Below are 25,122 nucleotides of genomic sequence, written 5' to 3' on the forward strand. Positions count from 1 at the left end.
AAATCTACCTCATTCTACAAATCTCCCCACTACAAATGAAACTTCCACCTCAGTTGTAGCAACCCAACATTCAAGGCCAAATAATCAACATACTATGGTGAGAACTCCAAACACAAATACAGATAATCTACTTCCAGATTACCAAAACACCTCACATAGTAAAGAGGTGCAACCCTCAAATACCCCTCCACATTCCAGAAGTCCACCTTGTTCTACAGAAAATGCAACCCTCATGACCAGATAATCAACATATTTCAATGAAAACAATAAGCACTAAGACAGATATACTACCCCCTGATCATAAACCACCTTCTAGCGAAATACCTCAAGCAGAATCCGCAAATACTGATACTACTCCAAGAAATCCACCCCATACAACAAATCCCTTCTCTGCAAATGAAACCTCAACCTCTGGGATAGCAGCCCAACATCCAGGGCCAGATGATCAACATACCTCGGCAAGAACACAAAACACTAAGGCAGATAACTTACCCCCTGATCATAAAAACATTCCATATAAAAAAGAGGGGCAACCCCCCAACCCTCCTCCATCTTCCAGCGTAGTGTCTCGGGCAGAATCACTACCGGACTCAATGGAGATTGAAACAAAAAAACAAAACAAAAGAACAAGAACACCCTCACCCTCTCCATCAATTCCAAAGAAATGTAACCCTAGCAGATATATATTACAAGAAAAAGATAAAGGAGCAAAAGCCAAAACTACCAAAATAGCTACTGAAGAAAAACCACCATCTTCACAAAAAGCTCATAAAGACAAAAAACACTCAAAAACAACCTTGAATAAAGGACCTCCCCCCAGAAAATAGATACATTCACATCACTAATACAGTGGAACTGTCAGGGACTTCGAGCAAAGTATGAAGAGCTTAAAATCTTAATTTACGAATATTCTCCAGTAGGTGTATGCTTACAAGAAACAATGTTGGATGAACATACACCCTGTCCAAGAGAATATATATCCTTCAGAACTCCATATAATATAGAAATGGGAAGTCATGGAGGATGCCTTGTTTATGTACGAAGAGATATTCCCCTTTTTCCAATTAGTATAAATACAACATTACAAGCAGTAGCAGTTCAAATACAATTAAAAAGAAAATACACCTTATGCTCTCTTTACCTGCCCCCAAACACCATGGTTACCCGGGAAGAAATAATAACTTTGATTAATCAACTCCCGCGACCGTTTCTCATCATGGGTGACCTAAATGGCAGACACCTACTATGGGGAGATGTTACTACAAACCAAAAAGGGAATATTATAGCTTCAATTATAGAATATGAAGATCAAGGACTTTTGAATACTGGGGAGCCCACCCATTACCATATTCAAACAGGTACTGTCTCTTGTCTAAATCTTACAATTTCTAGTCCCAACTGCACAATTGATTTCAGATGGAGACCAAATGATGACTGGCATAGCAGTGACCACGCCCCGATAATAACTGAAACAAATGATGACCCACCAACTCAAAGATCACCAAAGTGGAGTACCGACAAAGCTGATTGGTTTAAGTTTAAAGAACTAAGTGAAATCGAAGGCAATGCAAATGACTTTCCAACTCCAGAAGATGCTATTGACTTATTAAATGGAACTTTTCATATATACATATACCAAGGCTTTCTCCCCCTTACAAGGGAGGTAGCCAAAAAGGAAAAGGCATAAAATAATTTCCACCCATTCCATCCCTGAATACACTCCACACCCCTCCACCCTCCCTCTTACCTGAGCACCTCCTGGATGACGGGTCATCCATGCACCTTGTCCACTGCCCTGGGTCAGAAGCAGTGTCGCAAGACACAGCACATCCACAGCAAGGCTGCTTCATTAAATCGGCGAACCCCCCCCCCTCTCCGTCCCCCCATTGCATAAAAGGAGAAGACGGGGAGAAATCCCTTCGGGCCGCGTCAAATTTTCCTCACACCTACTACCTCACCCGCCCATTCCACCTCATGCATCACATCATCATCCATATACAACCATTTTCCATTCACCCCCGTCTTCTGTCCTCTCCCGTCCTTCCTCAACAGACATTCCCCTCTTCCCCAAAGCCCCCTTCACCCAATCCATCCATCTCATCCTAGGACGTCCCCTCATGTTCACTCCCTCCACATCTGCCTTCCATACCTCTTTTACTAGTCTTTCTTCACTCATTCTTTCCATGTGTCCAAACCATCCTAATACTCTTTCATCAACCCTATCTCCCAACTCCCTTTCCACCCCTGTTCTCCTCCTCACCTCCTCATTTCTCACTCTATCTAGCCTAGTAACCCCCATCATACTTCTCAGACACTTCATCTCAAACACATTCAAACTCCTTCTCTCTTATGTTCCATGTTTCTGCTCCATACAGTGCTGTTGGCACAATCACTCCTTCATACAGTCTCCTCTTCGCATCCATTCCCAAATGTCTATTCCTCATTACACTCTTTAATCCACCAAGGCATTTACTCGCTTCTCTCAATCTACATTCTACCTCCACCTTCACTCCACCTTTTCCAGCCACATTTGCACCCAAGTATCTAAAACTATCCACTTCCTCCAGTCGCTCTCCCTTAATGTTCACTTCCAGTCTACTGCCACTTTCACCCCTTGTAAATCTCATCACCTTACTTTTTCCCACATTTATCTTTAGCTTTCTTCTATCACATACTCTCCCAAACTCTGTCACCAACTTTCTCAATCCCTCCTCCGATCCTGCCACAAGCGAGTGTCGTCCGCAAACAACAGCTGGCTCACCTCCCACTTTTCTCCATTTTCTTTAACCATCTCCAATCCCTGACCCACTACCCTTGCATTCACCTCTCGCACTACCCCATCCATGTATAAGTTGAACCAGGGCAACATAACGCATCCTTGGCGAAGTCCCACCTTTACCTCAAACCACTCACTCTCTCCATTTCTAATCCTGATACAAGATCTACTACTCTCATAAAAACTCTTGACAGCTTCCAGTAGCTTTCCTCCTATCCCGTATATCTGCATAACCTCCCACCGTGCCTTTCTGTCTACCCTATCGTAAGCCTTTTCCAGATCCATAAAGCCCAAAAAACATCCTTCCCCTTTCCTAAAGCTTTCTCACATATCTGTCTTACCACAAAGATCTGATCTACATAACCTCTACCCATCCTAAATCCACACTGTTCCTCACCAATTACTCCCTCTGTTACTCTCCTAATCCTCTCAATCAAGATCCTCCCATAAGCCTTCCCAACTACACTTAAGGGGGGTACACGACACCTGAGGGAGGTGAATTTGTTCAAGATATAGCATTTTTCAAAACTGTGTTCAAAATGTTCGTATACCATTTAGAAATAAATCCCGACAAATAATTTCCAGCCGCGCGCAATTTAAAAGTCTTGGGTGAGGTTTAAAGGGACCGAGTTAAAGGCGCAACCCACACTTGAGGGAGGCGTGCCACTTAGGACCTTCAGGTGCATCGAATAACGTTGAAATTTGATTGAGTTTACGCTCGCCAAATGCTTCAACGGCCAGTACGAGGGTGGAGGGGAAGGGAGGAAGGTGGAGGGATAGCTCTTGCCAACTTTGAGCACAGCTAGGCATCAGTTACCTGCTAGCTCTGAAAGGGAAAGTGCGCACGTCTCATAAGCTCTCCTTGCAATCTATTACCTTAGCTAGTACATATTACTCTATTGTACAGTCACCATGGGTAGAAGAAAAACAGCCGTTAAAGATGGCAAGCAGTCAAAGACGACTAGCCGAGACCTCACCATCTCTCACTCCACCACTGCCCTCACCTTCACCTCTCTCGACACCTGTGGCCAGGTCTACACCATCAAGCACTTCATTCATCACTAATACAGCAAGAAAATTAGATATCAGTTCTGAAATTGTACAGAGGGGAGACGAGAATGAACATGAATTCATGATTGTGGAGAAGAGCAGTTTTTTGCAGTGGATAAATTTGCTTGTTAGATGCCAGTGTGGTGAGAAGATGTATGTTGAAGTGATAGGAGAATGTGGAATGGTGAAGACATTTCAGGCAGAATGAAAGTTGTGCTCTGATAAGAGCAAATGGTGTACTTCACCAGGCGGTGGAAATGAAAGCTATGAAGTAAATTACATAACAGGGCTGTGGAGGCCAGCTTACACTGTGGGGATGGTTATGTTGCAGTACAGAAAATGTGCATGGAAATGAACATGAAAATGATACATCACAAGACGTTTAGTAAACTTAGCCATCCTATTATAGAGACCAGCATAAAGAAATAGGAGGAACTCTTGGAAAAAACAAAGAGAACATGTACATACTGCATTAGAAAAGAAAGACCCAACTTTACCAGAAGTAAAAGAAGTAAAAGTTACTATCGATAGTTCGTGGAGTAAGAGAGGATTCACTTCCAAATATGGCTTTGTAAGTGCAATAGAATTCCAGACAGGAATGGTAGTGGACCATGTAACACTAAGCAAGATCCCAAGGAGTGGTGGCCTGAACATGAATGTATGTGTGAGAAGAATTTTGATGGAAGCAGTCCCGCTATGGAAGTGGAAGGGTGGAAGATATTGTTTGGCAGGTCAATTGAAAAATGCAAGATGAAATATACACGTGTGGTGTCTGATGGTGATGGGAATGGCTTTAATGCAGTGCAAGGCATATATGGAGATACAAAGATAGAGAAGGAGTGTACGAATCATGTCTCAAAAAGAATTGGAAAAGGATTGCTCCAATTAAAACTAGGGGGAAGAAAGAAAGGTTCACTTACTACTACAACTGTGAAGAAATTGCAAAACTACTTCACCAAAGCCATCAAGGATAATGGTGGCAACAAAGAGGAGATGAAGATGGCTATATATGCCACACTACGGCACTGCTTAGGCACGGATGAGAATCCTCAGCACAGCTGTTGTCCACCAGGGAAAGACTCTTTTTGTTTTGTGCAAAGGGCTATAGCTAATGACATGCCCATACCTTCACACAAAGATAACATCCACACACCACCACGTCCTGATGTTGTGAGACAGATGATACCCATTTACCAGCGTATCGTTACCCCAAAGCTACTAGAAAGTTGTGGAGGAGACACTCAAAATCAAAACGAAAGCTTGCATAGTGTCATCTGGAGTGAACTGCCCATGGTTAAATTCTATGGTCTACAACGAATGCTGTACGGTGTGCATCGCGGTGTGACAAAGTTCAACCCTGGCCATACAGCAGCTGAGGTGGAGAACCTTGGTGAAATTGCAGCAAAAGTGACAGAGGTAAAGGACAACATTAGACTAAACAATTCAAAGAGGAAGATTGAACCCAAAGAAGAAAGCAAGAGGAAAAAGATCAAGGCTATACAGGAAGAAGATAGAAAGAAGGTGGTGCCCTACCAACATAGATTGGTGAGGGGAATGTGATGAGGAAAGAGAAGGCACCCACTGCTGGTTAAAATAAACCTCTTTCCAATTATTTAGATACCCTGAAGACCCCCAGCAGTGAGGTTTCATATGAAGAAACTGCCAAAGGTGCAAAAAAGCAAATTATATGATGGTGTCGTCTGTGAGTAGTCACTACTGTGATATACTTAAACTTTAGTTTTTCAGTATTTAAAGTACTTATAATTAAAATATGTTGATGATTTTTACTGTACTTACCCATTATATAATAGGAATTAAGCCATGAAAAAATCAGTCACATTGGTGAAACTATAAGCAAGTTACAGATATATTTATATTTCAAGCTGCCATATCTCCGTTCAATATTTTTTTACTATTTTTTTTTAATCATAAAAAATCTAAAATACATCAGATTTAGATGAAACTTACAGGGAATATTACTTTTAGTAACTGCTAGGGCCGGTCGTTCGAATATTTTGAATTCGGAGTAATAATGGAAACGATAATTTTTATTTTTTATTTTTCACGATTTTTGCCAGACATTAAAATTGAAATGCCTGTATGCAAAAGTATAAAGGAAATTGTTCAATTACTCAATGACCGGCCCTAGATGTGCCTACTGACTAATCATAGCCAAAATATAAAACAAATTGGTCAACATATTATGGTGCTGTGCACTTTTAATGTCGCTACTGGTATACGTACATGTGTACATACATCAATTCTATTTCACCTAAAATGTAGGCAACATAGATACCTATTTACCTGAGAAGTTTCGGCTCTTTACTCAAAATAGTTTAGAAAATTACCCCCAGGTGTCGCGTACCCCCTTAACAAGCTAATCCCTCTGAAACTACTATTCACACTTGTCCCCTTTTCCCTTGTAAAGAGGAACTATACAGGCACTCCTCCAGCACTCTACCCTCTCTCTAGCAAACATTAAATAACCTCACCAACCAGTCCACCATCACTGTACCTCCTTTTTTTTTTTAGACATTCCGCATGGCATCCATCCAGACCAGGTGCCTTACCTGCTTTCATCATCTTAACTGCTGCCTTCACTTCATCCTTCTTTATTTCTCCTCCATTTTCCTCACTCATCACTCTCATTTTCTTAGCATTTCCCACTGCAACTATCTTTCCCTCCCTATCCTCCTTCACATTAAGCAACTCCCTAAAATATTCTGCCCATCTTTCCCTTACTGCCTTCTCTTCCATTATCATCTCTCCATCTGCACCTTTTACCTTTTCTACTCTACTTGATTTGCCTCCTCTTCCTCTCTTAATTTCTTTCTAAAACTTCTTTTTATTACTTTCAAAATTTTCTGTCATACTCTTACCCCATTTCACATCTGCTCTCCTCTTTGCCTCCTTTACTTTGCTTTTCTTCTCTTTTCTTTTCTTTGTACCTCTCATATGACTCCCTCGTCCTATTTTGTAACCAAAGTGTGAAAGCTCGCTTCTTCTCTTCTACAACCTTCTTTGTTTCCTTATCCCACCATTCACTAGATAGAAGCAAAAATACAGCCCCTGGTCCAGATATGATCCCCTATGAAATGTTTAAACATACTACAAGGAATACAAAATTTTATGTGATAAGTATTATAAATAGATTGTGGCGGGAGCACAAATACCCAACCATATGGGAAACGGCTTTTGTATTATCTTTTCCAAAGCCAGGAAAAGACCCATATTCAGCTTCCAGTTACCGTCCTATTGCTTTAACCTGCTGTCTTGGCAAAATAATGGAGAAAATGGTAAATACAAGACTTGTCTGGTATCTCGAGCGTAATAATATTATATCACCATCACAATGTGGATTAGAAAATGCATTCTATAATAGACGTTCTAATGCAGATGGAGACCTCCATATGTGAAGCATACGCCTCAAAGTAACATCATATAACTGTATTCTTTGATATAGAAAAGGCATATAACACTGCATGGAGACATGGAATTCTTAAGACCATTCATGATTGTGGTCTATGAGGAGAATTACCCCTATATATTAAAGCATTTTTATCCCATAGATATTTTACCCATAGATATTTTAAAGTTAAAATTGGTAATACTCTATCAGATAAGAGATGCCAGGAAGGCATAACCTCCCACAGTCCCATTATCTTTAGCTTTCTTCTATCACATACTCTCCCAAACTCTGTCACCAACTTTCTCAATCCCTCCTCCGATCCTGCCACAAGCATAGTGTCATCTGCAAACAACAGCTGGCTCACCTCCCACTTTTCTCCATTTTCCTTAACCATCTCCAATCCCTGACCCACTACCCTTGCATTTACCTCTCGCACCACCCCATCCATGTATAAGTTGAACAGCCAGGGTGACATTACGCATTCTTGGCGAAGTCCCACCTTTACCTCAAACCACTCACTCTCTCCATTTCTAATCCTGACACAAGCTCTACTACTATCATAAAAACTCTTGACAGCTACCAGTAGCTTTCCTCCTATCCCATATATCTGCATAACCTCCCGCAGTGCCTTTCTGTCTACCCTATCGTAAGCCTTTTCCAGATCCATAAAAGCCCAGAAAACATCCTTCCCCTTTCCTATAGCTTTCTCACATATCTGTCTTACCACAAAGATCTGATCTACACAACCTCCCGCCTTCCCAACTACACTTAACAAGCTAATCCCTCTGAAAATACTACATTCACACTTATCCCCTTTTTCCTTATAAAGAGGAACTATACAGACACCCCTCCAGTCCTCCGGCACTCTACCCTCTCTCCAGCAAACATTAAATAACCTCACCAGCCAGTCCACCATCACTGTACCTTCTTTCTTTAGACATTCTGCATGGCATCCATCCAGACCAGGTGCCTTACCTGCTTTCATCATCTTAACAATTGCCTTCACTTCATCCTTCTTTATTTCTCCTCCATTTTCCTCACTCATCACAGTCATTTTCTTAGCATTTCCCACTGCAGCTATCTTTCCCTCCCTATCCTCCTTCACATTTAGCAACTCCCTAAGATATTCTGCCCATCTTCCCCTTACTGCCTTCTCTTCCATTATCATCTCTCCATCTGCACCTTTTACCTTTCCTTCTCTACTTGATTCGCCTCCTCTTCCTCTCTTAATTTCTTTCCAAAACATCTTTTTACTACTTTCAAAATTCTGTCATACTCTTACCCCATTTCACATCTGCTCTCCTCTTTGCCTCCTTTACCTTTTGTTTTACTTCTCTTTTCTTTTCTTTGCACCTCTCATACGACTCCCCCATCCTATTTTGTAACCAAAGTGTGAAAGCTCGCTTCTTCTCTTCTACCTTGTTTCCTCATCCCACCATTCACTACCCTTCCTTCTATTTCCTCCTGTCCTTCTTGTTCCACACACCATCCTTGAACACTTTGTGACTCCCTCCTTGAACCATCCCCATTCCTCCTCCACACCTAGCTCTACTCTATCCTTCACTCCCTCCCACTCCTCCTTCAGCTTCTTCTTGTACTCCTTTCCTTTTCCTTTAAATAGTTCACTCTAAGTACCTCCCTACCTTTTGTCCCTTTCCTCTTTCTCCATCTGTCCTCCACTCTCAACTTATCTTCCACCAAAAAATGATCTGATATTCCCCCACCCTCTCCCCTTAGCACATGTACATCCTTAACTCTTCCTATCATAATCCTATTCACCACTACATAATCCATTAATGCTCTACCTACCACCCTTCCATCCACCACTCTCTCCCATGTCTTTCTTCCGAAACATTGTATTCGCTATCATCAACTCTCTAGACACATTTCCACCATCAACTCTCCACTACGATTCTTTCGTGGAACTCCACATTTCCCAACCACTCCATCAATTGGACCATTACCTACCCTAGCATTCAGGTCTCCCAGTACTATTACATTGACATTTCTCCCTAAATCCTCTATGCACTCATTTAAATCTATCCAAAAGGCCTCCCTTTCTTCTACATTCTTCTCACTCCCAGGCCCATATGCACTTACAAAAACCCACATCTCCTTTGCCAGTTTCACCTTCATCCACATTATCCTTGAGGAAACCTCCTTCCACTCCACTACATGTTTACCTATCTCTTCACTTACTAGAATAGCCACCCCTTCCTCCCTCGCCCTCTCTTCACTCCTGATAACCTCCCATTTACATTCCCAAACTTACACTCACCCTTCCCTTTCAACTTAGTTTCACTCAAAGCCAACACATCCATCTTTCTTCTCACATACTACCTATCTCCTCCCTTTTACTCTCATCTGTACCACATCCACGCACATTAAAAGACCCAAACCTTAGGGTGCTGGTCGGAAAACTCCCAGACCCTCTTATACCTTTGCCTTTTCTTTTAGGAATGTCCCCTGTGGGGCTACAAGGAGAAGGATGCCTAGTCCCAATCCCCGTCCTTTTCTTCTCGCCTCTTATGATCCAAATGGGAATACTTGGTGGCAGTATTCTTTTCCCCCACCACAGAAAAAGAATACTCAGAGAAATGGTACAGGACAGCAACAAGGGGTTGGGGGACAGCATAACGGAGGGACAGTCGTAGTATAAAAGTGTCATCATTTCTCTATGAACAGAGTTTTCCTCTATCATAGACAAAATTATGTGTGGCTCTGGTCCATACGGGTGCCTCATATAGACCCTAAAGTATCGACTGCTTGCTACTTTGCCACAATTACAAGCAGCCAATACCCCAGATGGATAACTTTTCATACAGCAGGTATACACTCTATACCAAAAACTACAGGACTCTTTGAGCGACGCCCAGTTCCATGGTGGTCTGAAGAGCTCAGAATTTTACATCGAACTACAAGAACATCACTTACCCGTTACCGCAGACATCGAACAATTGAGAATATGATCTATAAACAATGCAGAGCTAGATTCCATAAAGCAATGAAAGCTGCCAGAAGACAATCATGGGCATCCTTTGTATTTACCATCAATAGTCGAACACCCATCCCCAGTATTTGGAAAAAAAATTAATAAGATAGCAGGGAAATTTACACCCAACCCTCCACCGGTGCTTAAAGTTAACAATACCCTTGTCACCGATTCAAAAAAGTTAGTAATATTTTGGCTAACCATTTTGCTCAAGTCTCACAAAAGACTGACAGTAGCCCAAGACACCAATACAGAATAAAAGAAGAACAACAACATTTAGATTTCTCATCAGACAAGACAGAATCATACAACATACCCTTTACAGACAGAGAATTTGATGCTGCCCTAGATAGAAGCAAAAATACGGCCCCTGGTCCAGATAAGATCCCCTATGAAATGTTTAAACATACTACAAGGAATACAAAACTTTAAGTATTATAAATAGATTGTGGCGGGAGCACAAATACCCAACCATATGGGAAACGGCTTTTGTATTATCTTTTCTAAAGCCAGGAAAAGACCCATATTCAGCTTCCAGTTACTGTTCTATTGCTTTAACCTGCTGTCTTGGCAAAATAATGGAAAAATGGTAAATACAAGACTTGTCTGGTATCTCGAGCGTAATATTATATTACTATCACAATGTGGATTAGAAAATGCATTCTACAATAGACGTTCTAATGCAGATGGAGACCTCCATATGTGAAGCATATGCCTCAAAGCAACATCATATAACTGTATTCTTTTATATAGAAAAGGCATATGACACTGCATGGAGACATGGAATTCTTAAGACCATTCATGATTGTGGTCTATGAGGAGAATTACCCCTATACATTAAAGCACTTTTATCCCATAGATATTTTAAAGTTAAAATTGGTAATACTTTATCAGATAAGAGATGCCAGGAAGAGGGTGTTCTACAAGGGAGTATACTTAGTGTAACACTTTTTGCTTTGGCAATAAATGGGGTAGCAAATATCATACCAGATAAAATATTAAGCACATTATATGTAGATGACCTCTCAATATCCTTCACTGCTACCTATATGCCTGTAGCAGAAAGGAAGCTACAACTCGTTATCAACAAGATCGTCAACTGGGCTGAAAAACAAGGATTTAAAATATCTACCAGCAAAACAATAATCATGCACTTTTGTCGCATTAGGGGGATACACCTAGACCCAGACCTTTATCTATATGGCAATAGAATACCCTGTGTTGAAGAGACTAGATTCCTAGGTCTCATATTTGATAAAAAGCTTACTTGGATCCCCCATCTGAAACATATTAAAACCAAATGTCAAGAGGCTTTAAACATTTTTAAAGTTTTATCAAATACAAACTGGGGATCAGATATACAGACAGAATACATAAATCTCTGATAATTACCAAACTACAATATGGATGTGAAATTTATTCTTCTGCATCAAGCAAACATCTAAAGATCCTAGATTCAGTACACCACAATGGCATACGTTTGGCAACAGGAGCTTTCAAATCTTCCCCCATCCCCAGTTTACTAATTGATGCTGGAGAGATTCCACTAGAACTATACCGACAGTCATCTATCATCCGGTACTGGTTTAGGACACAGAGACTCCCTGAATCAAGAGCATTTACTACAGCCAACAGAAATTATTTTAATAACTTTTATGAAAATCATCCAAGATATCCTAGACCGTTTAGTTTTAGAATAAGAAAAATACTGGAGACTATAAATATCACAAATCAGATCTGCCCAGTTAAATTACCAGTTACCCCAACATGGAAGTTTCCCATAATTAAATTTTGTAGATATTTTAAAGGTTTTAAGAGAGATAAATCAGAAGCAGAAATTAAAGGACAGTTTTTAGAACATATTACTGAACATTTGGATTCCACATTCGTTTTCACGGATGGCTCAAAAACAGATGCTGGCGTTGGATATGGAGTTTTTAGCGATAATTTTAGCTGTAGAGGAGCACTACCAATTGCAGCATCAAATTTTACAGCAGAGCTATATGGAATTTTAACCCCTTTCATACGGTGCCGCACACGTAGGCGTCATGGGGAGCGAGTGTATTCGCGAGGCTGCCATATCGGCGTCTTGATTATATTTATTGTAGTCGCCCCTCCATAATGACATTCTTTCTAATTCTTTTGTAATCGCATTTTCTATGGTTATCAAAATTCACGGGTGAAGAGAGAACGATCGATATAAGCGGTGACTATATTTTATGATGCGAGTATTATTACGACACGTCGTACGGCTGGCATTGGCTGCTGCCACCGAGATCTAAGTCCATGACGCCTACGTGTGCGGCACCGTATGGAAGGGGTTAACCACTTTAGAACACATTATAACTCTTCAGACACCCAACTTCACAATCTATTGTGATTCAAAATGTGCATTACAAGCAATAGAAATCTCCAATGGCAATAATCCTCTAACAATGAAAATCTCACAGTGGGTGTTTCTACTACAATGTAGAGGGATCACTATATCATTTTGCTGGGTTCCAGCACATGTACCGGTACATATATATGGAAATGAAAAAGCTGACCAACTAGCAAAGTCAGCAGCAACCAGTCTGATCCCTAAACGGTGCACAATATCATATAGAGATATCCTTCCTAGCATCACGAATATCATCCACAAGTCATGGAAACAACAGTGGAATGAAGTGGGACATAACAAAATGAAAGAGATCACCACAAATATACACCATTGGAAATATGAAATTATGCCAAGGAAATGGGAAGTAATTATATGCCGTCTCCGCACAGGACATTCAAGGCTGACCCATGGATATCTCACGAGTGGTGAAAATCAACCATACTGTGAAGATTGCTTAATCCCCATGACTATTAAACATTTGCTGGTTGAATGCCCTAATCACAGAGAACTGAGAGTGCATCACTTCCCAAATAAGAAAGAGAGAGATGGTAACTATAATTTGGCCAAGATATTGGGAAAAGAACTGCAGAATGATTATGAGGGAATCATTAAATTCTTAAAAGAAGTTAACCTACTTGATCAAATTTAGTAACAAATACAAATTAATATTGAAATATAATCCTACCACTCTCATTTCATTTGATATACTCCTACATATATTTACTCAATCTTCTCAATTCTGTCCTGACCAACACTAAGGGCCTAGTTAGACTCTTTGGACTGGTTAGTCATAAATTGTGTAATAACAATAATAATTAAAACCAAATAGCTTTTAACTCTATTCAGATCTTAACATAATTTAACCCCTACCATATGGTGCCGCACACGTAGGCGTCATGAAGAGCAAGTGGATTCACGACGCTGCCATATCGGCGTCTTGATTATATTTATTGTAGTCACCCCTGCATTTTTACATTCTCCCTAATATGCACTGAATCCCATTCTCTATGGTTTTCAAAATCCACGGGTGAAAGAGAGAACGATCGATATAAGCGGTGACTATATTTTATGATGCGAGTATTATTACGACACGTCGTACGGCTGGCATTGGCTGCTGCCCGCGAGATTTAAGTCCCGGAGTGAAGTGGTTAACACCATATATATAGCTTTAAACAGAATAAGTGGTAGCCTATTAGGTTAGACTAGTAATTGGTTGAATGGTCGAAAACAGAGTTGTTTTAAATGGAAAAACTTCTAGATAGAAAAATGTTACAAGTGGAGTTCCTCAGGGTTCCATTCTTGGGCCACTTCTATTCATAGTATATATAAATGATATAGACCATGGACTAAAATCTACCGTTTCCAAATTTGCTGATGATACAAAACTGTGCGGAGTGGTAAATGATCACTCAAACCCATTAGATATTCAAGAAGATTTAGATAAATTACAGCAATGGTCTGAAAAGTGGCTAATGAAATTTAACACAAGTAAATGCAAGGTAATGCACATAGGTTAAAAATAAGAGTAAGTACGATTACAAGTTATTTGGAAATTCGTTAACGAAAGTGGATAGTGAAAAAGATCTCTGCGTAATTATCAGTAACGACCTCAAATCATCTAAGCAGTGTATTTCAGCCTCTGAGAAAGCAATTAAGATTCCAGGACTGATTGCGTGATCTTTTTATTTCAAAAGCCCATCACTCATTAACAAGCTATATAAATCGTTAGTTCATCCATATTTGGAATATGCTGTTTCCGTATAGTCACTGAATCTCATTAAAGACATTGACAGACTGGAAAAAGTACAAAGGCGAGCCACAAAACTGATTCCAAATATAAAAAAAAAATCATACAAAAATCGACTAAAACATATGAATCTGTTTTCCCTAAAAAAGCGTAGACTCAGAGGTGACTTGATACAGGTCTTTAAAATTCTAAAGGGAATTGACAACATCAAGTGACAAAATTTTCACATTGAATGAGAATCTGACAAGGAACAATGGTCTCAAACTGTCCGGAAATAGATTCAATTTGGAAGTAGGTAGAAACAACTTTGCCAACTGTGTAGTTAATGAATGGAATAAACTTCCTGCACAAGTAGTGCAATGTAGTTTAGTTCAAAGCTTTAAGAATCATTTAGATAAACACCTAAGCAAGATGTTGTAATGATTATAATTTATTTTATATTATTTGTTTTTGTTTTGTTATCATTTGTCCGTCTGATTTTCATTTATTATGGATGCCATGAAGAATGTCTTAAAAAAGGAGGTATAGTGATGGTGGACTGGTTGGTGAGGTTATTCAATGTTTGCTGGAGAGAAGGTAGAGTGCCAGAGGACTGGAGGAGTGCTTGTATAGTTCCACTTTACAAGGGAAAAGTGGACAAGTGTGAATGTAGTAGTTTCAGAGGGATTAGCTTGTTAAGTGTAGTTGGGAAGGCTTATGGGAGGATCTTGATTGAGAGGATTAGGAGAGGAACAGAGGGTGTAATTGGTGAGGAGCAGTGTGGGTTTAGGACAGGTAGAGGTTGTGTAGATCAGATTTTTGTGGTATGACATATGTGAGAAAGCTATAGGAAAGGGGAAGGATGTTTTCTGGGCCTTTATGGATCTGGAAAAGGCTTATGATAGGGTAGACAGAAAGGCACTGTGGGAGGTTATGCAGATATACGGGATAGGAGGAAAGCTTCTCGAAGCTGTCAAGAGTTTTTATGAGAGTAGTAGATCTTGTGTCACGATTAGAAATTGAGAGAGTGAGTGGTTTGAGGTAAAGGTGGGACTTCGTCAGGGATGCGTTATGTCACCCTGGCTGTTCAACTTATACATGGATGGGGTGGTGCGAGAGGTGAATGCAAGGGTAGTGGGTCAGGGATTGGAGATGGTTAAGGAGAATGGAGAAAAGTGGGAGGGATTGAGGAAGTTGGTGACAGTTTGGGAAAGTGTGTGATAGAAGAAAGCTAAAGATAAATGTGGGTAAAAGTAAGGTGATGAGATGTACAAGGGGTGACAGTGGCAGTAATCTGGAAGTGAGCATTAAGGGAGAGCAACTGGAGGAAGTTGATAGTTTTAGATATTTGGGTGCAAATGTGGCAGGAAAAGGTGGAGTGAAGGTGGAGGTAGAATGTAGATTGAGAGAAGCGAGTAAATGCCTTGGTGGTTTAAAAAGTGTAATGAGGAATAGAAATTTGGGAATGGATGCTAAGAGGAGACTGTATGAAGGAGTGATTGTGCCAACAGCACTGTATGGAGCAGAAACATGGAACATAAGAGAGGAAGAGAGAAGGAACTTGAATGTGTTTGAGATGAAGTGTCTGAGAAGTATGATGGGGGTTACTAGGCTTGATTGAGTGAGAAATGAGGAGGTGAGGAGAACAGGGGTGGAAAGGGAGTTGGGAGATAGGGTTGATGAAAGAGTATTAGGATGGTTTGGACACATGGAAAGATTGAGTGAAGAAAGACTAGTAAAGGAGGTATGGAAGGTAGATGTGGAGGGAGTGAACATGAGGGGACGTCCTAGGATGAGATGGATGGATGGGGTGAAGGGGGCTTTGGGGAAGAGGGGAATGTCTGTTGAGGAAGGACGGGAGAGGACAGAAGACGGGTGAATGGAGAATGGTTGTATATGGAAAATGTTGTGATGCATGAGGTGGAATGGACGGGGGAATGGGGGGTGAGGTAGTTTGTGTGAGCAAAAATTTTGACGCAGCCCGAAGGTATTTCTCCTCGTCCTCTCCTTTATATGGGGGGACGGAGAGGGGGGGTCGTCGATTTAATGAAGCGGCCTTGCTGTGGATGTGCTGTGTCCTGCGACACTGCTTCTGACCCAGGGCAGTGGACAGGGTGCGGGGATGGCCCGTCATCTAGGAGGTGCTAAGATGGGAGGGAGGGTGGAGTGTTTTCGGGGATGGAATGGGTGGGAATGATTTTATGCCTTGTCCTTTTTGGCTACCTTCCTGGCAAGGGGGAGAAAGCCTTGGTATATGTATGTATATGTTAATATATTATTATTTACTATTTACCTGTTTGTTTATTATTTAACTATACCTATGCATTTATGTATTTTATTTGTTATTTACATTATCAGAGTTTTTATTCATCATTTTATTATTATGATTTTTTTTGCATCTGACCTAGATATGGACCAAAAGGTCTCCTGTCGGCATGCTCCGCCTTTGTAATCCTTTGTTATAACCATTACACTATTTGATAACTAATACCTGATACTGAATTTAGATTTATTAATATTTACCTTCATCTATACATAGTAAATCACTATTATTATCTATACCCAAAATTGAATCTTAGAATTTAACAATTTGACGTCTATGACCTCTGCAGTTACGACGCCAGATAACCTTTAATCAATCAATCCCATAACAACAACACCACTGATCAAAATTAAGATACCTACCTCCACTATCATCATCATTAAATGACTTAAAACTCCTTCCTTTGTAACCATCAGAATTTAAACTTCTTCCAATATCACCATCAGATGAGTTGAAAGTGTTTGCACTGCTGCCAAAAGATGACTTGAAACTCTTTCTTCCATCCTCACCATCAAATGGCTTGAAACCCCTTCCACGTGTCTGGTTCTCCTAAAAGAGGTGAAGAGAAAAAGGGAAACAACAATTAAATAAATACATGAAATATAAGTAAAAATCTGTCAATTAAGCATCCAGTTAGTTAAATTTGAGGCAAAGTTTATGATACTCTGCAAGTTACCCACCACCCTATGTATTCTGCTCTTCACTCTTTGGTGCCATAATTACCTTACTCTTACGATATCTTAATGACCAGGTGCTACTTCAATAAATTTTACCAAATTTTCTCACCAACTTCTGTAAGCCATGCTCAGTCTCTGTTAGAACATCATCTCAATGAATTAAACGTACATGCCAAAATCATCCCATCTTCATGAGCCAATCAAAATTGCTGGGAACATATTAATCATCATCTTTAAGTTTTAGGGGAACCTTTTCTATATAGAAAATGTTTTTTACCCTTATAAGGGAGGTAGCCAAGTTGCATGTACTCGCTCCCATCCACCACCCTCTCATTTTCGCTACATGTGGGTGACAGGTCATTGCTGTATCCTGTCCACTGCCCTGGGTCAGAAGCATGCAGAAAGATTGATCGATTGATTTATGAAATTTTCGCCTTGAAGGCCAAGCGCCGGAGCCAGTAGGCCATTCAGCGCATATCTATCATGTACAAATAAAAAATTCAAGTAAAACGGTAAAAACAATAAGCACTCGCAAAAACACATCAAAACAAGATACACTCACAAGCAATCTTATACACAATTTTAAATTTCATAAAATATATTGACGTCTTTTAAAAACTTTAAAATATTCTTTACATGAGCATCCTCCCCTAAAATTTCTTCGAGATAAATTTGTTAAAAGGCTTGCCCTGCGCTTATTAGAGTATGCAGGGCACTGAATTAAAATGTGTTTAATTGTAAAAACAACTTGGCAAGTGGGGCATTGGGGGGGGGGGGGGCAGCCTTTCTGCTCCACTTGCCATAAAAAAATTATGGGTAATGTAGGAATGGCCAATTCTTGACCTTGTTAAAACAATACTTGATCTCCTGTCCAAAGAATGATACTTCCAAGGGCTGTGGGGTGAACCTCTTTTAACTTGTAACTACCATCCAGCCTTGTTCATTGTTCCTGCCACTTCACTGCATAAAAATGAATTACTTGTTTGAAGTCTGTATGTGGGATTTTTGTCTGTTATGTGGCTGACCCTAGTAGCGGCTTTGGCTGCAACATTGTCCTGCTCATTTCCAGTGATACCCACACGGGACGGCACCCAGCAAAAGTGTACTTTTATCTTCTTTCAGTTGTTAAGATTCAACCAGTCATGTATTTCTTGGACTAAATAGTGAAGAGGCAATAATTTACTTAGAAAGGATAGAATGCTCATAGAGTCTGTAAAAATGACAATGTTCTTATTAGATGAAAAAGAATTAAAAACCAATTTCAAGGCGTTGTTGACTGCCAGCATTTCAGCAGTAAAAACAGAGATGACAGAGCTAAAATAAGGCAACTTCCTCTTTAACCCTGGAAACGTAGCGTTGTGTCAGATCCGCACCAAGGCGCTGCGCAAAATGCGTTTTTTTGTCTCTGCGCATAGACATCTTGCATGATCTCGCTTGTATTTCAGGGACTGTTAGTCATTCACCGGCCTCAGAGGAAGCAACATGTGTGTCACCTCTGCTCCGCCACCTTCACCCGCTATCGCCCTCCAATGTTGTAAATGGTGCATATCTAACACCACGCTAGTGTCACTCAGGTAAGTCACACAATTGCAAAAGTTTTGCATTTTACATTACTGCACTATTACTTAGTGAAATAATTTTATTGTGTTTATCAGAAAATATCAGTGAATGGTGTAGCTACCCGTATCAATCGCCATATTGGATCAGAGGGCAGCGAAAATGTGATTTTCAGGCTAATTTCTAATTTTTATTATCTATTATCAGATTTCAGCATGGTAAAGAGAAGCCTGACAGAGGAGAAGTATTTACAGGCCCTTTTCGTGAGTAGCGATGAAGAACATTCTACAGTGACTTTTGAGGCAGATGCCCTCTCTGCCCTTCCTCTTCTAATGCCAGGACCAAGCTTCTATGTGCAAAGTGCCATAAACCTGCATGTAACTCGCAGGTCAACTACATCTGTGACCAGTGCCATCGCGCGTGGTAAGTTTCACGAATTATTTTTTTTTTACCAGCTTATCATACATACATACATATACCAAGGCTTTTTCCCCCCTTACCAGGGGGGTAGCCAAAAAGGACAAGGCACAAAAACATTCCCACCCATTTCATCCCCGAAAACACTCCACACTCCCTCCCATCTTAGCACCTCCTAGATGACGGGTCATCCCTGCACCCTGTCCATTGCCCTGTGTCAGAAGCAGTGTCGCAGGACACAGCACATCCACAGCAAGGCCGCTTCATTAAATCGGCGACCCCACCTCTCCGTACCCCCATATAAAGGAGAGGACGGGGAGAAATCCCTTCGGGCTGCGTCAAAAATTTTTGCTCACACACACTACCTCACCCCCATTCCACCGTCCAATCCACCTCATGCATCACAACGTTTTCCATATACAACCATTCTCCATTCACCCGTCTTCTGTCCTCTCCCGTCCCTCCTCAACCGACATTCCCCTCTTCCCCAAAGCCCCCTTCACCCCATCCATCCATCTCATCCTAGGACGTCCCATCATGTTCACTCCCTCCACATCTGCCTTCCATACCTCCTTTACTAGTCTTTCTTCACTCATTCTTTCCATGTGTCCAAACCACCCTAATACTCTTTCATCAACCCTATCTCCCAGCTCCCTTTCCACCCCTGTTCTCCTCCTCACTTCCTCATTTCTCACTCTATCTAGCCTAGTAACCCCCATCATACTTCTCAGACACTTCATCTCAAACACATTCAAGTTCCTTCTCTCTTCCTCTCTCATGTTCCATGTTTCTGCTCCATACAGTGCTGTTGGCACAATCACTCCTTCATACAGTCTCCTCTTAGCATTCATTCCCAGATTCCTATTCCTCACTACACTTTTTAAACCACCAAGGCATTTACTCGCTTCTCTCAATCTACATTCTACCTCCACCTTCACTCCACCCCTTCCTGCCACATTTGCACCCAAATATCTAAAACTATCCACTTTCTCCAGTTGCTCTCCCTTGATGCTCACTTCCAGATTACTGCCACTGTCACACCTTGTACATCTCATCACCTCACTTTTTCCCACATTTATCTTCAGCTTTCTTCTATCACACACTCTCCCAAACTCTGTCACCAGCTTCCTCAATCCCTCCTCCGATCCTGCCACAAGCGCAGTGTCGTCCGCAAACAACAGCTGGCTCACCTCCCACTTTTCTCCATTTTCCTTAACCATCTCCAATCCCTGACCCACTACCCTTGCATTCACCTCTCGCACCACCCCATCCATGTATAAGTTGAACAGCCAGGGTGACATAACGCATCCCTGACGAAGTCCCACCTTTACCTCAAACCACTCACTCTCTCCAGTTCTAATCCTGGTGCAAGCTCCTCTACTATCATAAAAACTCTTGACAGCTCCCAGAAGCTTTCCTCCTATCCCGTATATCCGCATAACCTCCCACAGTGCCTTTCTGTCTACCCTGTCGTAAGCCTTTTCCAGATCCATAAAGGCCCAGAAAACATCCTTCCCCTTACCTATAGCTTTCTCACATATCTGTATTACCACAAAAATCTGATCTACACAACCTCTACCTGTCCTAAACCCACACTGTTCCTCACCAATTACTCCCTCTCTTCCTCTCCTAATCCTCTCAATCAAGATCCTCCCATAAGCCTTCCCAACTACACTAACAAGCTAATCCCTCTGAAACTACTACATTCACACTTGTCCCCCTTTCCCTTGTAAAGTGGAACTATACACGCACTCCTCCAGTCCTCTGGCACTCTACCTTCTCTCCAGCAAACATTAAATAACCTCACCAACCAGTCCACCATCATTATACCTCCTTTTTTAAGACATTCTGCATGGCATCCATCCAGACCAGGTGCCTTACCTGCTTTCATCTTCTTAACTGCTGCCTTCACTTCATCCTTCCCTATTTCTCCTCCATTTTCCTCACTCATCACTCATTTTCTTAGCATTTCCCACTGCAGCTATCTTTCCCTCCCTATCCTCCTTCACATTAAGCAACTCCCTAAAATATTCTGCCCATCTTCCCCTTACTGCCTTCTCCTCCATTATCATCTCTCCATCTGCACCTTTTACCTTTTCTTCTCTATTTGATTCGCCTCCTCTTCCTCTCTTAATTTCTTTCCAAAACATCTTTTTATTATTTTCAAAATTTTCTGTCATACTCTTACCCCATTTTACATCTGCTCTCCTCTTTGCCTCCTTTACCTTTTTCTTTGCTTCTCTTTTCTTTTCCCTGTACGTCTCATATGACTCCCTCGTCCTACTTTGTAACCAATCTGTGAAAGCTAGCTTCTTCTCTTCTACAACCTTCTTCATTTCCTCATCCCACCATTCACTACCCTTCCTTCTATTTCCTCCTGACCTTCTTGTTCTACACACCATCCTTGCACACTTTGTGACTCCCTCCTTGAACCATCCCCATTCCTCCTCCACACCTACCTCCACTCTATCCTTCACTCCCTCCCACTCCTTCAGCTTCCTCTTGTACTCCTTCTCCTTTTCCTCTTCGTTTAGAGAGTTCACTCTAAGCACCTCCCTACCTTTTGTCCCTTTCCTCTTCCTCCATCTGTCCTCCACTCTCAACTTACCTTCCACCAGAAAATGATCTGATATTCCCCCACCCTCTCCCCTTAGCACATGTACATCCCTAACTCTTCCTATCATAATCCTATTTACCACTACATAGTCCATTAAAGCTCTATCTACCACCTTTCCCTCCACCACCCTCTCCCATGTGTACTTATGCTTGACTTTCTTCCGAAACACTGTATTTGCTATCATCAACTCTCTAGACACATTTCCACCATCAACTCTCCACTACGATTCTTTCCTGGAACTCCACATTTCCCAACCACTCCATCAATTGGCTTCTTTCCTACCCTAGCATTCAGGTCTCCCAGTACTATTACATTTACACTTCTCCCTAAACCCTCTATGCACTCTTTAAATCTATCCAAAAGGCCTCCCTTCTACATTCTTCTCACTGCCAGGCCCATATGCACTTACAAAAACCCACATCTCCTTTCCCAGTTTCACCTTCATCCACATTATCCTTGAGGAAACCTCCTTCCACTCCACTACATGTTTACCTATCTCTTCACTTACTAGTATAGCACCCCTTCCCTCCCTCGCCCTCTCTTCACTCCTGATAACCTCCCACTTACACTCCCAAACTTACAATCGCCCTTCCCTTTCAGCTTAGTTTCACTCAAAGCCAACACATCCATCTTTCTTCTCACAAACATACTACCTATCTCTTCCCTTTTACTCTCATCTGTACCACATCCACGTACATTAAAAGACCCAAACCTTAGGGTGCTGGACCGAGGCCCTCCAGCCCCTCTTATGCCTCTGCCTTTTTTTCTAGGAATGTGCCCTGTAGGGCTACAAGGAGAGGGATGCCTAGTCCTAATCCCCGTCCCTTTTTTTCTCGCCTCTTATGATCCAAGTGGGAATACTTGGTGACAGTATTCTTTTCCCCCACCATAGAAAAAGAAAACACTCAGAGAAATGGTACAGTATAGCAACAAGGGTTGGGGGGCAGCATAACGGAGGGACAGTCGTAGTATAAAAGTGTCATCATTTTTCTATGAACAGTTTTCCTCTATCATAGACAAAATGATGTGTGGCTCTGGTCCGTAGGAGCCCCCCATATAGACCCTAAAGTATCGACTGCATGCTACTTTGCCACAGTAACAAGCAGCCAATACCCCAGATGGGGTATACTTATTCTTCCTGAATATAATTTTTAACATTTTTATTCTCATCTAGGGCCATTATTGATTACTTTTGCAAAATTTCATGCATATCCATCAATTATTAACACTCTAAATATGCCTTTCTTTTACGTAAATTGCGCACAGTAAGGGTTACATTGAAACCAAGCCTTTTTTTTTTTTTAGTTTATAGTCACTAAATATCATTTTCTAGGGTTTTGTCATCTAGAATAATTGTAGATGACTTCTGGAATTTTTTTTTTCCAGATCTAACAAGTATTACTACTATAGATACAGCCTTCCTTTCACAATTTTTTTTGTGATTTTGTACATAAAAAAAATAACCACTTTTTCTCTTCTTTACAGATTCTGCAGTTTTGCTCCAATCAACAATGTTTTTACATCAATCAACTCAGGAACTCTTCTACTTAAAAAAGAAAAGAACACTCATTAGTGGTGGAATTTGGTATTCTAAAGTGTACAGTGTCTGTTATTTGACCAAATGTCTATTTTTACCAAAATTTTCGTAATCATGTGTTATTTTTATATTCAGCATTTTTTTCTCCTCCTTCACCAGTAGAAAATGAGTCTTTATATTAGTAAACTATAAAAAAATAAGGGCATAATGGTAACTGGGTATAAGCACCCAAAGTGAAAGTAACAGATATGACACCACGCTACCTGTACCGGGAGAGTTTGTCCACGCTACCTGTCTGGGGTTAAAACTGTGTTATCAGACACAAGAGCACAACCAACACCATATTGGAATTTTCATCCATCAGTATAAAAAAACTGAATCGCATGTACTGATAAAAATTCACTCCTTAGCTCTACAGCAGTTCTATTTTTCTTGTTTTTAAAAGGACAAATTACTTAGGGACATCAGTTCAAGGAGGGAATTTGGGAGGCGCAACCTCAGCAATTGAAACATGAACAAGTCCTACCTCCTCTGCCCCAATTTCACATCTTACTTCTATAGGTTTAGGCAGAGTACCTTTTCTTGGAGCTCTGTCTACCGGTTGCTTTACATAATTGAAGTTTGGATTCTGTTTTGATGTTAACACACGAGATATATATCTAAGGCATTCCTCCCTGCAAATATAAAGGGGAGGAATTCCTCTGTCCACTTACAAGCTATCCACTGGAGATGTTCAATAAGCTCCTGAACAAATCTGCAAAGCTATATTGTGGACTACATCAAGCTTCTTTAATGAGGTTTTACATGCCGATCCATAAATTTGACATCCATAATCCATTTTGCTAAGGCACAGTGTTTGGTAAAACCTTGTTAGAGTTATACGATCTGCTCCCCAGTTGAAGCGAGACACTACCTTTAGTATATTAAGTCGCTGTTTAACAGTGCATATGACCTCATTTATGTGATGAGTGAATGTCAAACTTTTGTCCGAAAACAGACCCAAATATTTAACCTGATCTTCATTTGGTAATATAACACCCTCTAAGACTAACGTTGGTATCTTCCTTGTATCTTAGTCTAGAGAACCTGGCTTTTGTTTTTTCAGCAGAGAATCTGAAGCCCCTGCAATTAACCATGCTGTTGAGCTCCTGGAGCTGCAGCGTCTACGTCGTGGGACCACCCCCAACCCCAAGAGTTGGGGGCCAAACAGCAGCAACCACCCCTGGCCATCAGCTCTACGCAGGTGGCACCGATCCCCAAGAGGAGCTACACCTGCCTTGGGGAGTACCACAATCCTTTTTCCCAACATGCAATGTTACGTTTTTTCTGCACCGAGGGGTGATTTTCCGGCGATCACCCCTCTTCTTCTACTTTTAGCCGGAGATGTAGAGAGCAATCCTGGGCCCACCACAATATACACATGCCCAACATGCTCTAAACCCATTACTACGAGCAGACAGACAAAGGGCTCAGTTCAGTGCAATATGTGCAAAAACTGGGCCCACCTCACTTGTACAACACTTGCTGACACAAACCAATATACAAACACTTGGACATGTTCTACCTGCCCTCTTGTAACCCCACTCCCACCTCCCCAACCACAGCCAGCATCCTTACCCACTCCCAATTTCCCTTTGCCCTTACCCCCAATCAGTACTCCC

General features: G+C 41.2%; 1 protein-coding gene across 4 annotated transcripts in view; it reads right to left on the reverse strand.

Moving 5' to 3' along the window:
• The window catches only part of LOC143036416 (putative ATP-dependent RNA helicase vasa-like), a 388,960-nt gene that overhangs the window by 266,626 nt on the left and 97,212 nt on the right, over nucleotides 1-25,122 (reverse strand). For all 4 annotated transcript variants that reach the window (XM_076203755.1, XM_076203753.1, XM_076203752.1 and 1 more), the window contains exon 3: nucleotides 17,019-17,205. In XM_076203755.1, the coding sequence (XP_076059870.1) occupies nucleotides 17,019-17,205 (187 nt within the window). The remainder of the gene's footprint in view (nucleotides 1-17,018; nucleotides 17,206-25,122) is intronic.

The sequence above is a fragment of the Oratosquilla oratoria genome, chromosome 20, assembly GCF_046742065.1.
Source record: "Oratosquilla oratoria isolate Oo_2021 chromosome 20, ASM4674206v1, whole genome shotgun sequence".
In the NCBI taxonomy this organism is placed as follows: Eukaryota; Metazoa; Arthropoda; class Malacostraca; order Stomatopoda; family Squillidae; genus Oratosquilla; species Oratosquilla oratoria.